At 48.5% G+C, this 16,114-nt stretch overlaps 3 protein-coding genes across 3 annotated transcripts; 1 reads left to right on the forward strand and 2 right to left on the reverse strand.

The window, feature by feature from the left end:
- The first annotated feature begins 96 nt into the window (after positions 1–96).
- Positions 97–4,275, forward strand: LOC149307615 (mRNA turnover protein 4 homolog). Its single transcript, XM_089534104.1, has 8 exons — positions 97–210; positions 463–521; positions 1,094–1,197; positions 1,408–1,489; positions 1,793–1,860; positions 2,459–2,610; positions 2,689–2,765; positions 3,697–4,275. The coding sequence occupies exons 1-8, from the start codon at positions 183–185 to the stop codon at positions 3,856–3,858; spliced, it is 732 nt and encodes a 243-aa protein (XP_089390230.1). The 5' UTR covers positions 97–182; the 3' UTR covers positions 3,859–4,275.
- On the reverse strand, positions 4,264–9,453 carry LOC149307616 (aflatoxin B1 aldehyde reductase member 4-like). Its single transcript, XM_089534103.1, has 7 exons — positions 9,024–9,453; positions 7,828–8,015; positions 6,877–6,981; positions 6,585–6,681; positions 5,913–6,015; positions 5,430–5,559; positions 4,264–4,981 (listed from the first exon to the last, which is right to left on the reverse strand). Exons 1-7 carry the CDS (start codon positions 9,331–9,333, stop codon positions 4,820–4,822), a joined length of 1,095 nt encoding a protein of 364 aa, XP_089390229.1. The 5' UTR covers positions 9,334–9,453; the 3' UTR covers positions 4,264–4,819.
- A 1,068-nt stretch (positions 9,454–10,521) lies between these two features.
- LOC149307617 (aflatoxin B1 aldehyde reductase member 4-like) lies at positions 10,522–15,454 on the reverse strand. The gene is made up of 7 exons (XM_089534106.1): positions 15,169–15,454; positions 13,888–14,075; positions 13,178–13,282; positions 12,451–12,547; positions 12,157–12,259; positions 11,673–11,802; positions 10,522–11,440 (listed from the first exon to the last, which is right to left on the reverse strand). Exons 1-7 carry the CDS (start codon positions 15,383–15,385, stop codon positions 11,279–11,281), a joined length of 1,002 nt encoding a protein of 333 aa, XP_089390232.1. The 5' UTR covers positions 15,386–15,454; the 3' UTR covers positions 10,522–11,278.
- Between the last annotated feature and the right edge of the window lie 660 nt (positions 15,455–16,114).

A 16,114-nucleotide genomic window follows, 5' to 3' on the forward strand; every position in this document is an offset into this window, starting at 1 on the left:
GCCAATAGGAGAGCCGGCTTGACCGTCTAACCCCGCCTCATAGAGCTATGATTGGTAGAGAGCCCGTATAGAGGTCCTCAGGCGGAAGTGATCACAGCCCGGCCTCCCAAAGGCCGATTAAGGCACTTGGATAGCCTCCTAAATCCTTCCCGTCGGCCCCAAAAACGTGTTTGCGGGTCGAAATGCCGAAATCGAAGCGAGACAAGAAAGGTGAGTGCTCTGCGGCTGTAGCCCTCCTGGCGAGGCTTCTCCTGAGGCTGAGAGAGTGTGACTTTGGCACAAGGAGCCAGGATTTGAACCCAGGTCTCCAGAGCCATAAAAACCAATGCTCCAACCATTGGGTCATACTGCCTCAGATCCCTTCCTGTGTTGCATCTGAACCTGAAAAGGCTCTCTATCTGGGATTCAAATTAATAATGATAATAATAATAATAATATCTCATTTGCTTCTCTTTCTCTTAGTTTCCTTAACAAAAACCAGCAAGAAAGGTCTGCAAGTGAAACAGAACCTGATAGAAGAGGTAAGAGCTCTTAGTACGGGTGCTATCTATCTATCTATCTATCTATGCCTTTGGATTGACTCTCTTAGGTCCGAAACAAGCTGCAGAAACAACCCAGTTTGAGACTGCTTTAATGGCTCAATGCTAGGGAATCCTGGGAGTTGTAGTTTATCATGGCACCAGGGCTCTGATAGAGAAGGCTCAATGCCTCACAAAACTACATTTCCCAGCATTCCCTAGCACTGACCCAGGGGCAGCTAAAGCGGTCTCAAACTGGGTTATTTCTGCAGACCAGACTTGCCCTTAGTGCAGCGGCTCTCAACCTTCGGTCCTCTGGGTTTTGTTGAGACTTCAACTCCCAGAATTCCTGAACAGTGAGCATCCTGGCTGGGGCTTCTGGGAATCGGAGTCCAAAGGTTGAGGACCGCTGCCTGGGTGGGTTTCCACGACTGAGCAGAGATTCGAACCCTGTTCCGACACTCAAAGCACTACAACGCACTCATTCTCATAGCTTACTCATAGGAAGCCTGCCATGGTCTCAACTTTTGACTATGCCCCATTTCATTCCGATGTTCCGAATCCTTTGCCTTTAGTTACGGAAATGCGTGGACACCTACAAGCGCCTCTTCATCTTCTCCGTCGCCAACATGAGGAACAACAAACTCAAGGATGTGCGCAACGCCTGGAAGCACAGCAGGTTGGAAAGAGCCCTTTGATTCTCTTCCTTCCGACTTGATTCTCACAACAACCCTTTCAGGTCATGCTTCTCCATCCAACGTTGCTGCTCCTTCGTCTCCCTCTTTGGCTGCATCCTTTTATCGCCCTAAAAACCTGTTTGCAAAGACTGGGAAACGTAGGTCTTTTCCTCCTTAACGTCCGTCGTTGTTTCTTGTTCCTCCTGCTCCAGGATATTCTTTGGGAAAAACAAAGTGATGACGGTGGCGTTGGGACGCAGTCCGACGGATGAATACAAAGATAACATACACCAGGTGAGGCCTCAGGGTTATCTGTCCTTTCCAATGGTCGTTCTGGTAAGACATTTCAACTTCTCTGTTAGAAAGCATTACTAAGGTCTCCTTCGTTTACAGTACTAGGACTGTTGAGCGGCGAATCCTAAGCCTCTCCCTAAACTACAGATCCCAGGATGCCATAGGCTGGAACTGGGGCACTTAAGATGGCACCAGGCTGCTGTAATGGTGGACCTCTTCTCCTGTGGCTTCCATATCTGTTGAGAAGGAAATTAGAGTATCTAAGATACAACGTCCATCTCTCTTTCTGTCTTTCTTTTCCAGATTAGCAAGCATCTGCGGGGCGAGGTGGGCCTCCTCTTCACAAACCGCACCAAAGAAGAAGTCATTGAGTAAGTGTCTCCGGTTGCCACTTTGGCCACCAAGGCGCAAGTGGCATCTAAATCCTCGGTTCAAGCCTCAAAATGGTTCTGATGTGTCCCAATGGGAAACAAACAGAGCGACAGTGCTGTTCTTTCTATCATCCCCAGTACTTGGTGTTTGAGAGGCAGACGTGGTCAAAATACATCAAGTAGTGGATCTAGCACATTGCCTTGTAAGACGGCAGAGGGAGAGTCCAGTGCTATTCCGCAGCATAAACTTCACATATAATAGTCAGTGCTTGGCGCATAAAAGCGGTGGTGGACTCTCCATCTTTAAACAAAGATTGCATGGGAGTCTTTGGAAAGTGCTTCAGTTGTGTCTTCCTGCATGGCAAGGGGATGGAGTAGATGGCCCTTGTGGTCCCTTCCAACTCGGATACTATGAGTTGGTGATCAGCATATGAGCAGGAGCAGGCCTCTGGGTGTTGGACTGCCCTTCTCATCATCCTTGTCCCTGGCTCTGCTAGACGTTGCAGTGCATCAGGAGGATGGCAAGGAGTCCACCCCTCACTGAGTATTATGTGAGTAACACAGCTTTTTGAAACCCGTCGCTTCCTTTCCTCCGCAGCTGGTTCTCCCGTTTCAAAGAGTCCGACTTTGCCCGAGCCGGAAACAAAGCCATGTTCACCGTCAGCTTGGACAAGGGGGCCCTGGAACACTTTCCCCACTCCATGGAGCCTCAGTTGCGGCAGCTTGGACTCCCGACGGCACTGAAAAAAGGTGGGTGCCCTCCCTGGGGTGGAGGCACAAGTGTCCATGTTTGAAAGATCCGCTTCCTTATCTTATTCCTTCCCACAGGAGTGGTCACGCTGATCGCCGATCACGAAGTGTGCAAAGAAGGGGACGTCCTGACCCCCGAACAGGCTCGCATCCTAGTGAGTAGCCAGTAAAACATTGTAGTTGTGCTTGGGTTTTCCTGGAGGCATCCCTCTGGACCCTTAGCCTTGTAAATCCCAGCATTTGGGGCTGCCTTGTTCTACAGGGATCTGTTCTGTAGGGTCTCTGTCCTCTGTCTAGATGGAATTTTCAAGCAACTTCGGCACTGGAAGGATGGTGAAGATACTGGATCTGTCAGGTTCTGTGTCCCTGAATGGCAGGATGGGATTGGAATGGAGGACCCCTGGGTGTCCCCTTCCAACTCTTAAGGAATGGAAAAATGCACTACTAAGGCTAGGTGAAGAGGCTAGCATCTCTACTACAAGTCACAGAAAAGAGACTATTAAGGTTAGGCAGGTGGCTGGAAAGACTAGCACAGTGATGGTGAACCTTTTACAGACTGAGTGCCCAAATTGCAACCAAGACCCCGCTTATTTATTGCAAAGTGCCACATCCCTCTGGCTTTCTAGTAAGAAACTCTGGCAAACTCTGTGCTAGGGCAACAGCATGTGTGCCCACAGAGAGGGATCGGAGTGCCACCTCTGGCACGCGTGCCATAGGTTCGCCATCACTGGACTAGCATCTCCAATGGAGTCTGCTGCAGCATCCCTTTGGAGGGAAAGGAAAAGGCATAGCCATGAATGGATGAGAAAGCATGGAGGTGATGTTTCTTCTCAGTGAGAGAGGAATGGAGCCTCCAGGGGCAGTCACAGTCTGACTCCGAATACGAGGACAGTGTCTCTTGGCTTAAACACACCCCATTTGAAGGGTTTTGGAGAGTGGTGGAGTCTCCTTCTTTGGAGGTTTTTAAACAAGAAGCTGGATGGCCATGTGCCCCAGGGGGGGCTTGGATGGTGCCTTCCTGCATGGCAGAACGGGGGTTGGATTGGAGGACGCTGGGTGTTACAGTCCCTTTCTCCTTGGTTTCAGAAACTCTTTGGCTACATGATGGCGGACTTCAAGGTGACGATCCGGAGCGTGTGGCACGCCGAGACGGGAGAATTTGAGCTGCTAGTGGAAGATGATGAAAAAGACGTGGAAGGGATGGAGGAGGACAAAGACGACTTGGATGAGGAGGAAGAGGGTGATTAACTTAAGGAGAGAAACAGAGGACTGTCAGATCCCAAAACGGGTGACCTGCGAAAGAGGCCGATCTCCCCTTCTGTGTGAATGCAGGACTGAGCTACTCACCGAAGGACTTTGTTTATCAGAGGATGAGAGGATAGATTTTTATAAATATATACAGATGTATCGGAAATGCTTATAAACTCTCTTGGTGTCTCACTGGTTAAGAACCACTTTGCAGGTATCCAAACTGGGAGGGCATATAGGGACAGTAGTACGCGGCGCAAACCTTGCGTACAAGAGTCCCTGGCCTTTTCAGCTTGAAAGATTTGATTCCGGGACCCTGATAGACTCAGTTCCCCGACCAACTTGGGTTCGAGAGATTGTCAAAAAGAAACATGTGACAGCACTATTTTCCAAAATAAAGCCATCTTGTTTGAGAAATTGTTTTATTCTGGGTCCTTATTCTACAAACAGAAGGATTTTGTGTTGAACGATTGAGTCATTTAAATAGCAACAAAAAATATCACTTTCTATCATCTATAATCCAATTTAATCTCTCCCTATTTGTTAGTAAATTAGGAATGTGAGACAAGAGTAAATAGTTCTGAAAGGAGAAAAGACCAAACTTGCAAATGGAAGGGGAAACCATTGCAAAAACTGTGCAGGACAAAAGGTGCTCTCTTGATTTAAGGCAAGGACAGAGCACATGCGTTGCTTTGGCTGCTGTTAAGACTCCACCTTCCATCGTCCCTCAGTGCCACCTGTGCTAGTTGGGGCTGATAGGAGGTGCAGTCCAACAATACAAAACAGTGCATGTTGTCCATCCCCATTTTAAGGCAAAGGTGGTGAGGACTCAGAAAAGGAAGAGGTTGGGGGAGAGGGAACCTTTCAGCAGCAAGAGGAGTGGATGTTGGGAAGTGATGCTCTCCAGAAGGGACCTCCAGCTCATGGGATGCGCAGTTTGCACTCTGGTTCCCGCTCGCCTTCAGCGGAAATAGTTTGGACAATCGTGGGCCGTGAGGTGCCATGCTTTCTGGAAGGCTTCGACAACCCCTGGGAGGAGAGGGCCCTCTTCGCAATATTGGAGGTTCTGTTGCAGCTGCTCCATGTTGGAAATCCCAATGATCACAGCATCCCCACGGTCTCCCTGGTGCAAAAGGGAACAGACGCAGATAGAGCCCATCATCCCCAACAGAGCCGGCTGGAAAGATCCAGGGTGCTGTTTGTACAGTTCTCAAAACCCTTTCTTGATGCCAGACATTCCTGGTCCAGAACTTGCAACAGCCTTGTGCAGCCAAGCCGATGACAAGGAATGCTAGGCGCTACAGTCCAACAGGATCTGGAGAGTGTGTGTCTGACATTTACATTACCTTGACCCTATCGCATGGGGTTAAAACCCCGGTTTCCCTTTCCCAAACTCAGCCCTAATTTGGCAGGACTGAATTAGGATTGAATTTGGGAAAGGTAAGCCGGGGTTTTAACCCCATGCAATAGGGTCCCTTGTTGTAACCCAGACAGTAAAATTAAAAGCCAAACTGGCACCGTGAAAGGCTATTTGCACACTCCCAACCGACCCGCCTCGCAGGGTTGGTTACCTGCAGCTTTGAGTGATGATACATCCAGCGCAGGGCGGCCGAGGTCAGGCTGGGAGGATTCGAACCGTATGCCTCGCGGAGAGCGCCTTCCACCAGGGCGACGCCTTCGAAATGGTGCTTCTTCCAATACCTGGAGTGTCGAAAGAAGGAACCTTGGACAATCCTTGTACTCAAAGATAAGACTGCCTCTGCACCTGGAGGCTCCATTTCATTTCACTCCTGCATTCGAGACACAAGCTTCTTCCGCCATCCACCTGGGCTTCACTTTCTCACTCCTGCATCTGAGATGCTAGCCTCTTTGGCTCTCTGCCCAACATGACTATTCCACTCTCTCATCCCTGCCTTCAAAGCTCTTCCACAATCAGCATTTCAGCTTCCTTTCTTGCCCACCTCCAAGGCACTAGCCCCTCTTTTCGACCCACATTCGCAATCCCACATTCTCCCATTCAGGACGCTAGCCTCTTCTGCCCCCTGCGGACCCACCTGTCCCGGTAGGTTTTGGCCCAGTCGTTGCCGAAAAACCTGCCGCTCGGCTGCTGGCTCGAGTCTTTATCTTCGTACTTGTACTTCCCCGTCAAAAGTCCTCCTGCAGGGATGGAGTTAACGCGTTACAACTAGGAACTCGCATCTTGCAACTTGGCGTAAATAAGAATAATTTTAAATTACACACAAAGGTAGCCATATTGGTCCATGTTTTTTAATCCACAATTACGCAATCCTTTTATTAGGAGCCACAATTAAAATACCACCCAAAAAATGTGCCAACCTTTGAGTTTTGCAGAACTGGAGGAAAGGGAAGGCAAATGTTATGCCAGGTTTGGCAGACATGATGCCTAGAGTAGGAACCATTGCAAAATGGAGATTATAGGCTAAATGAATTACAGGGGGCTGTAACTGCCATGGATCAATGCTAGGGAATTTTAGGGTTTGTAGTCTGTTGTGGCACTGGAGCTCTCTGGCAAGGAAGGCTCCATGTCTCACAAAGCTACAATTCCCCAAATTCCACAGCATTGAGCCGCAAGAGTTAAAGTGGTATCAAACTGGATTATTTCTGCAGTGCACATACAGCCAGTATCTGCTAGTGTTTGGCTCCACGACCAAGTCCAAAGGTCTCTCCCGTTCCCCAAAATCTCCCCCAACCCAAGGCCGCCATACCTGCCAGGGGATTGTAGGCATAGAACCGGATCCCAAAATGCCTGAGGCAGGGCAGGAGTTCGGTCTCAATCTGGCGCGTTGTTGCATTGTACATGCCCTTCAAAAGACAAAAAGAAGTGGGAGGAAAAAGTCTGGAAAGGAATCTGCTAAATGGAGAAGCTGCTTGGGCCACATTGCCAACTGACCAGTGCGCCCTGGACTGCTCTTCTGGCCACTTCCATATCTGTTTCACATCCTGCATAATATTTGGCAGACCCCAGGACCCACCTTGGTTACCCACTGAGACTCTCACCTGGTAGACTGTGGGCAGCACCCAGCGGTTGGCTTTGCAGAGAGAGTAGATTTTGGCCACTTCCCAAGAGGCATAGTTGGAGAGACCCAGCTCTTTAAATTTTCCCTGGAGAAGAAGGGAAGGAGAGATTAAAATAAGAAAGGGCAGGAAAGGAGGGAGGGAGAGAGAGAGAGAGAGAGAGAGAAGGAAAGAAAGAAAAAGGAAGGAAGGAAAAAAGGAAGAGAAGGAAGGGAGAGAAAAAAGAAGACAAGAAGGAAGGAAGGAAGGAAGGAAGGAAGGAAGGAAGGAAGGAAGGAAAAGAAGGGGGAGAGAGAGAAAGGAAAGAAGGAAGGGGGAAAGGGAGGACAAAAAGGAAGGAGAGAGAGGAAAAAGGAAGGAAGGGAAAGGGCAAGGGAGGACAGACTGATGGATGGATGAACAAAGAAAGAGGGAGGGAAGGAAGGAAGATGGATGGATGGAAGGAAAGATGAAAATTAGGGAAGAAAGAAAAGAAGGAAGGAAGGAAGGAAGGAAGGAAGGAAGGAAGGAAGGAAGGAAGGAAGGAAGGCATAAAAATGCATTTAGTTGCTGAGACCAACATGGATCGGTCACTTCACTGGCTCTCTTCCATAGCCACATAACAGCAGCCCTTTCCTTGATATAGACACTATGGACCAAAGTGCGCTTGTGTATGTTGTGTGCCTTTGTTTCTGACTTATGGTGACCCTAAGGCGACGGCGTTTTCTTGGCAAGCTCACCCAGTGGGTTTCCATGGATGAGAGGGAATCGAACCGCCATCTCTGGAGTCGCTGTCTGACACTCAGACCACTGCGCCACACTGTCAAGTGCATTTATGAAGATGTAACTTGCAGACGTGCAGATGTTAAAGAGGTAAATCAAACAAAAAGACCGCTTCCTCCGGGCTCCTTTTGCTCGCCAAGGGCATCCTCGCCATGACCCGCATTTCCGTACCTTTTTGTGGAGCTGGTCACAGGCCGCCAGGGTTTCTTCCACGGGGGTTTCATGGTCCGGAGCATGGAGGTAGAAAAGGTCCACGCTCTCCATCTGCAACCTTTTCAGGGAGGCCTCCATTTGGGAGCAAACGCTCTCGGCCTTCAGGGTTTTCCCGTCCCATGGATTTGCCTTCGTGGCCACTTTGACTGCGGGAAGGAGGAGTCAAAATTACATTAATTAAATTAAAGTTGAATTGTGCATTTGCAAAATCCTACTATTATTATCTGCACATGCTCTAAAGCACAAAACACTGCAATGCTGTGGGGCACAGAACTCTGCACATACTATGGAAAAACAGGCCTCTGTGCATGCTCTGGAGCACAGCACTCTGTCCATGCTCTACAAAACAGCCCTCTGCAAATGCACCGGAGCTCAGGCCTCTGCCATGCTCTCAGGCACATAGCTCTCCAGCTGCTCTGCAGTGGAGAACTCCGCACATGCTTCAAAGCACAGTATTATGCCCATGCTATAAAGCACAGGGTTCTGCAATGGTGGGCCCCAAATGGTGCTTTTTAAGGGGATTTTGGGCTTCAGCTGCCAGAATCCCATTCTATTGGCTGAGGCTTCTGGGACCTGAAGTACAAAATATCTTAAAGGGCACAGTTTGGGGACCACTGCTCTAGCACTATGCCCATGCTGCAAAGCAGCGCACTCTGCCCATGCTCTAAAGGCACAGGGCCTTGCAATGCTCTGCAAAAGAGCACTCTGCACATGCTCTAAAGCACAGGGCCCTGCAATGCTCTGCAAAAGAGCACTCTGCACATGCTCTAAAGCAGAGGGCCCTGCAATGCTCTGCAAAACAGCCCTTTACACATGCTCTAAAGCACAGGGCCCTGCAGTGCTCTGCAAGGCAGCACTCTGCCCATGCTCTAAAAATGCTCTGCAAAAACAGTACTCTGCATATGCTCTAAAGCACAGGACTATGCAATGCTCTGCAAAAACAGCACTCTGCACATGCTCTAAAGCACAGATTAATGCAATGCTCAGCAAAAACAGCCATCTGCACATGCTCTAAAAACGCTCTGCAAGACAGCCCTCTGCCCATGCTTTAAGGCACAGAGTAATGCAATGCTCTGCAAAAACAGCCCTCTGCACATGCTCTGAGGCGGAGATCAATGCAATGCTCCAAAGCATGTCCTGGAGCTAGGACTCACCGGCCTTGTCCTCCCCGGACAGGAGGGCTCCCAGGATCCTCTCGGACTCCCCTCCGGCGTACATGTAGGCAGTGTCCAGCTCCTTGTATCCTCGGTCCAAGAAGGCCTTGAGCAGGGCCCCACTGGCCTCTTGGGGGGCCCTCCTCCCAAACTCCATGGTCCCCAGCACCGTCCCCACCTTCTTGCCTTGCCCTGCCATCCTGGACCTGGGTGCAAATGCTGCAGGTGGGACTCGAACTCTAGGCCTGGAGCAAAGAGCCCAGCTGCAAGTGCAAAGGTTCCAACTGGGCTTCAGATTAAGCAGATGCATCCCCTCCTTCTGCGCATGCTCAGCCCCCTGCTGTCAAAGTCCATGCAGCCAAGGGACCGTCTCTAAATTCTGGGCTCAACAAACAGCTGGGAAACAAAAACCACAACAACCCTGGCTCCTTTGCAAACCCAAGATGTGTTGGGACTCCAGCTCCCATCATCCCCAGCCAGCATCTGTTATAGACTGCAGCAATGATGCAGTCCTGAGCCACTTTAAAGGGACTTCAGTGCTTCCCTATGTCATCCTGGGATCTGTAGATTTATTGCAAGGTCTCCTGCCACCAAACTACAAATCCCAGGCTTCTTCTCTAGCAAGGAGCCAGGGCAGTTCAAGTGGTGCCAAACTGCATTGATTTCTGCATTGTAGATGCACCCCAGAAAGAAAGAGCTGCTTTGGGGGAGATGCTGCAAGTCCAAGTAGTCCAAATAGTCCCCCAAAATGTAACTTCTTGTAGTGCAAAACATCTGGAAAGCCCACCTTTCTTTACAAGGAGAGGATGCCAGCAAGAAATAAAATCCTGCATAAAATAGTTTTTTAATAATAATAATAATAATAATAATATAAGAATTTAATGTTTATATGTTTGTATGTTTATTTAATTTAATCAATAAAATTTATTTTGAAAAATACATAAAATAACATTGGGAATTAGGGTTGATTAAAGTTGACCATAGAGTTGCACTGGAGGACCTAAATATGCCCAGAGAGAACCTATGAATCAAATCCATGAATAATGACAACTGCAAATATCAAAGCCGCAAATATGGAGGGATGATGCGTGTATTAACATTTGTGGTCCTTGCACACTTTCCAATTGTATCCGATCCATGGCAACTCTAAGGCAAACGTACCTAAGGCCTTTCGAGGCTGAGAGAGCGTGACTCACCCAAAGTCACCTTGTGGGTCTCCGCAGCCGGGCAGCGATTCGAACCCTGGTCTCCCAGTGTCCTGGTCCTGCATTCAAGCCACTTGGGCTTCCATTATTATTGTTATTATTATTACTATGCAAAAATGTTTGTGAGTTGTAAATAAATATATACCGCATCTTCAAATCTTGATAGGGAGAGGTTGCCGATCGTGGCAGTATGTGATAGGATTGTGGTTCGATTTGTGGGCCGCTTTGCGTCCCAATTTTTTGGGGGGAAGTGGGGTGATAACAATAACGATAACAACAACAACAACAACTGGTTTTCATGGTGTGCAATTGAACTATATTTTCATAATTCGTCATTCAACAATGAAACTGAGGGAGAGGGACCGATTTTATATCAATCGCCAATCTGATTTCAAAGACATGTGTTGAATTTGTTGTTATATATTTGTATAAAGATTAAATAAAAAAACAAATATTAGACATTATTAGGCATTATTGTAGGATACTATATGAAAAATATATGAATATAAAGAATATATATATATATATATATATATATGGGGGATACTATATGAAAGAATATGGTTTCATCTGCAACAGACAGATTGCAAAGAGAAAACCTACCACCTTGCAAGGGAAGAGCCTGGTTGCATCCGCACTGCAGAAATAACCCAGTTTTGACACCACTTTAACTGGCCTGGCTCAATGCGATGGTATCCTGGGATTTGTTGCTCCGGGAGACATCCGGCCTTCTCTACTGGAGAGCATTAGTGCCACAAGGAACTATGCTTCCCTGAATCCCACAACATGGAGCCGCGACGCTTAAAAGTGGTGTGAAATTGGTTTGTATGTGCAGTGTGGATATAGAAGGGGGGTCACAAAATTTTCAGGGGGAAAAAGTACGTTCCCGATTTAAGGCAGAAACAGGAGAGCCGTGACAGCTGGGCTAGCCAGGGCTGATGGGAGTTGCAGTGCCATGATAGAAAGGGTCCTTGATTAAGGCAAAGGGTGGTGAGGCACTATAAGAGCATGAAGATGTTGTTTCCAGTCAATGGGATGCGCAATTCACACTCAGCGGAAATAGTTTGCGCAGTCGTGGGCAGCGAGATGCCAGGCTTTCTGGAAGGCTTCGACCACCCCTGGGAGGAGAGGGCCCTCTTCGCAGCATTTGAGGTTCTCTTGCAGCTGCTCCAGTTTGGAAGCCCCAATGATCACAGCATCCCCACGGTCTCCCTGGTGCAAAAGGGAACAGAGATAGTGCCCATCATCCCCAACAGAGCTGGCTGGAAGGATCCACCTGGCAGCACCAGGGTGCATTTTGTACACAGTTCTCAAAACCCTTTCTTGACGCCAGGGGAACCTAATCCTCCACCAGTAGGGGTGGAATGCCACTCCCATCATCCCCAGCAACTGACTGGGGCTGCTTGGAGTTACTTACGGCTGGCCAGAGGTCTCATAGGATTACCTGCAGCTTTGAGTGGTGATACATCCAGCGCAAGGCGGCGGAGGTCAGGCTGGGAGGATTCGAACCGTAGGCTTCGCGGAGAGCGGCTTCCACCAATGCCAGCCCTTCAAAGTGGTGCTTCTTCCAGTACCTGGCATGTTTAAGCAAAGAGACACCATCCTCATATCTGGAGATAGACTGTCACTGACATTGGAGGCTCCATCCCCCTCTATTAACCGAAATTCCAAAACTCAAAATACTCCAAAATTGTCCGCACAAGTGGCTGAGAGAGTGGCACCTTTGCTTTCCAGACCGTTCAATGGACCCAAACTTTAAGTATTTAAAATAGTGTGTATAAAATTACCTCCGGTGGCCAAAGAAACATCAATGAATTTAATGGTTAGACTTGGGTGCCATTGCCCTTGAGGCTCGGCAGGGTACGACATTAGCAAAAAATATTGATCACGTTCAAGATACTAGCCTCTTCCTCCACCTGGAGACTCACCTGTCCATGTATACTTGGGCCCACTGATCGCCAAAAAAACGGCTATCTGGTTGCTGGTTCGAATCTTTGTCTTCGTACTTGTACCTCCCGGTCAGAAATCCCCCTGCGGAGATGCAACGTTGTCGTTGTCATCATGCCCCTTCAAGACATTTCTGACTCATGGCAATCTACAGATCCCTTGGATGCCACAGGACTATGCTAAGCCAGTGGTGTCAAAGCAGCTTTGTTTCCGCAGTGCGGATTCACCTTTGGGTCCCTGAACCCAAGCCTCTCCCCTGAGCCCCAAAACTGTACCAGCCAAAGGGTTGAAGGCGTAGAATCGCATCCCAAAGTGCCGCAGGCAGGGAAGGAGCTCCGTCTCGACTTGGCGCGTGGTCGCGTTGTACATGCCCTTAATGATGATGATGATGATGATGATGATGATGATGATGATGATGATGATATTAATAATGAGACAAGAGGATAAATGTTAGACGTAAGTCTTTTGAGCAGAGAAGTTGCTCACTCCAGGTAGCCAAATGACCAGGAAGAAAAGGCTGCCTGGACCATTCGATTCCCCCTTTTCAGTAGCAACAGTTCCAAACTCAATGGGTGAAGCTCGCTACAAAGGAAGGCATGCTCTTTTTGCAACGGAATTGATAAAGCAAAGCCCAAATAAAAAGGCAGTGAACGGAACAAAGAGAAAAGGGGGACCCAGCCAAATGTCCCATGGAAGGGAGTTCCACCGATTGGGAGCAGCCACCAAGAAGGCCCTGCTCTCTCCCAGGTCCTCACCAACCCACCTGCGATGGTGGCAAGGCTGGGAGAAAGTCTCCTTCAGAGGATTTTAAAACTTGGGCAAACGCATGTGGGGACATATAATTCCACTTCCTCCCCACACACAGTTTGAACATTTTCAAATTTTGTTGGGTGATGCTTCTGACCCTTTAGCTGAAGTTTTCATGGCGGTTTTTATGGCAATTCATGTGCTCAGGCAGCCCAACTGTTCCCCAGACCCACCTTGTTTGCCCTCATCTCTCACCTGGTAAACCGTGGGCAGCACCCAGTCGTTGGCTTTGCAAAGGGTGCGGATTTCTGCTACCTCCCAAGAAGAGTAGTTGGAGAGGCCCAGTTCCTTAAACTTCCCCTGGAGAAGGAATGAAGGAGAGATAAAAAGAAGGAAGGAAGGAAGGAAGGAAGGAAGGAGAGAACGGAAGAAAGAAGGAAGGAAGGAAGGAAGGAAGGAAGGAAGGAGGGAAGGAGAGAACGGAAGGAAGGAAGGAAGGAAGGAAGGAAGGAAGGAAGGAGACAAGTAAAAAAGAAGTCTCATTATTCTTACTCCTATGTTCCTGCAAAGGTCCATCAGTGGGAGCATTGTTTCCAAAATGGCTGTCCAGATGCCTGAAAAGGGACTCCGAGGCCCCTTCCCCAGCATCCTCTGAGTCTCAAGAGCAGGGCCTTTTCGGTGGTAGGGCCAACCTTCTTTGACCCTCTCTACCCAAGGATGCTTTTGCTTTGGATTTCCCTGCTCTGAGCCACTTGCAAGAAACAAATCTCTCTGTGTTTTTAGTCCTTTGAAAGGAGGCAAAGAAGGTGGATGGGCTCCGTCAAGGAAGCCACGGAGGCTGCCCTGACTTTGCAAGACCTGAGCTGGGCAGTGGATGACTTGGAAGGTCTATCATCCATAGCATCCAAGCCCAAAGTCCATATGGACTCAAATAAGGAACCTCAGCCACCGCCCGGCTTCCATACCTCTTTGTGCAGCTGGTTGCAAGCCGCCAAGGACTCTTCTATGGGGGTCCCATGGTCAGGAAGGTGGAGGTAGAAAATATCCACGCTCTTCATCTGCAGCCTTTTGAGAGAGGCCTCCAGTTGCGTGCGGACGGTCTCGGCTTTCAGGTTGTTGGTCTCCAACGGATTCGCCTTCGTGGCCACCGTGACTGGAGGGAAGCAGGTCGAAACGGAAGGTTTAAAATCCCAAACAACACATTTTAAAAAGCCAAACCAGAAACCAACATTAAACAGGCCTCATGTGTCTTTTCAGAAACCCGAGAGCTGTGTCCGCATGGCAGAAATAACCCAGTTTGACACCGCTTTAACTGCAATGGCTCCATGCTAGGGAACCATCCTGGGATTTGCAATGTTTTTAAAGAATGTAATATATCCTGGGAGCGCTTTGTGTCTATTGTGAATGCAAAGTACTGTATTATCGCATCACTTCTATTTGCAATTGCAATTATTTTGATGCACTCTCTCAGCCACCCATGAAAACAAGTTTTGGAGCCCTTCGGATTTTGGAACCGCGGATTGGAGAGGTTTCACCTGTAAGCGGATTAACCTGTTCCCTCCTTTTTGGAGGCAAAAGATTAGAAAGTTATACAAATAAAGCAATCAGAGGGAAAGGTGTCTAGAACAAAGGCTGGCTCTGTGAAGCCTTCGTTGTTCATTAACCAGATTTATCAGCGCTTCCAAGGGCAGACAAAGAACAACTTATAGTCGGAGGTTGCCATGTTGGCCATACAGTAAAAGACAATAGCGTCCAATATCCGCAAGACAGGGATACCTTTATGGGGCCAACCCAAATGCACCAAACACCTCTTGCAAGCTTTCAAAGCCCCGCTGGCTTCTTCATTGGGAGGCGTTTCATAGTATCCAAAAGGTGCATTTCATTGGGCCGCCCTGAATGCGCAAAATCCATGTTGCAAGCTTTCAGAGCTGCACTAACTACTTCTTCATCAGGTTTGGTTTTTTAAGAGACCAAGTGTGCCCTCTGAGATGTCTTCGCGTGCCAGAGGAGGCACGCGTGCCACAGGGTTGCCACCATGGCTCTGGAGCATAGAGCTCTGCAAGGCACATGCTCTAAAGAACCGATTAATGCAATGCTCTGCAAGGCAGCATTCTGCACATGCTCTAAAGCTCAGAATGGTGCAAAAGAGCACCCTGCACATGCTCTGGCGCATAGAATGCAATGCTCTGCAAGGCAGCACTCTGCCCATGCTTTGGGTGACAGTTGCCCTGTGGGTGCAGACTCACTGCTCCTTGCCGTCTTGGGGTCCTTGGCCAGGAGGTCGCCCAGGATCCGCTCCGACTCGCCCTTGGCGTAAATATGCGCGGTGTCCAGCTCGCGATGTCCACGAGCCAGGAAAGCTTTGAGCATGGCCTCGCTGGTCTCCTCGCTGGCCCTCCGTCCGAAATCCATGGCCCCCAGCACCGTCCGCACCCGGGCCCCCTGTCCGCACTGCGCTGCCATCCCACTTCTGTCACTGAACAACTCGCCTTGGCTGCAAGCGGGGCTCGAACTCACCAACTCCTGGCAAAGCACCTGCTCCTCCAGTACACTAAATAACCTCACCCTCACGCTCTGCGCATGCGTCAATGCCTCTGCCTTCTCCGCCTCTCATTGCCCAGCCAAGGGACCGTCTCAAAATGCTTGATTCTGAGAGCAGCCCAAGAGGCCTGAGGGATAATAAGGAAGGAGGATGCATTTCTACAGGTTTCCTCCAGATGCTTTTGGACTTCAGCTCCCAGGATTCCTGACTGCTGTGGGATTCTGGGAGTTGAAGTCCAAAGCACCTGGAGGACCAAAGATTGCAAATCACTTTTTAAAAATGAACTTAGACATATAAAAAATATACATACATTAGGCTATATATACATACAAAACAGTGAGCAAAGAGTAACAAATCACTGATCTAGACGGTAGAAATAATGCAGTTTGAGACCAGTTTAACTGCCATGGGTGCATCTACACTGCAGAAACAATGCATTTGTGTGTATATAATTTTTATTGAATTTTAATTTAACATAAAATAAACAAACAAAAAACATTTTTTCACCAGACATTTCGCATTATCTCTTCTGTTATCTATTCTATTCTATTCCAAATAAATTCCTTACAATCTTATATTCTTATATTTTCTTTCTCTATCTAAATTATTAATTAATATCCAATTTATTGAGGAAATCATGCGTTTTGAGA

The sequence above is a fragment of the Sceloporus occidentalis genome, unplaced genomic scaffold (assembly GCF_023333645.1).
Source record: "Sceloporus occidentalis isolate IW3139 unplaced genomic scaffold, rSceOcc1.0.p SCAF_8, whole genome shotgun sequence".
Lineage (NCBI taxonomy): Eukaryota > Metazoa > Chordata > Lepidosauria > Squamata > Phrynosomatidae > Sceloporus > Sceloporus occidentalis.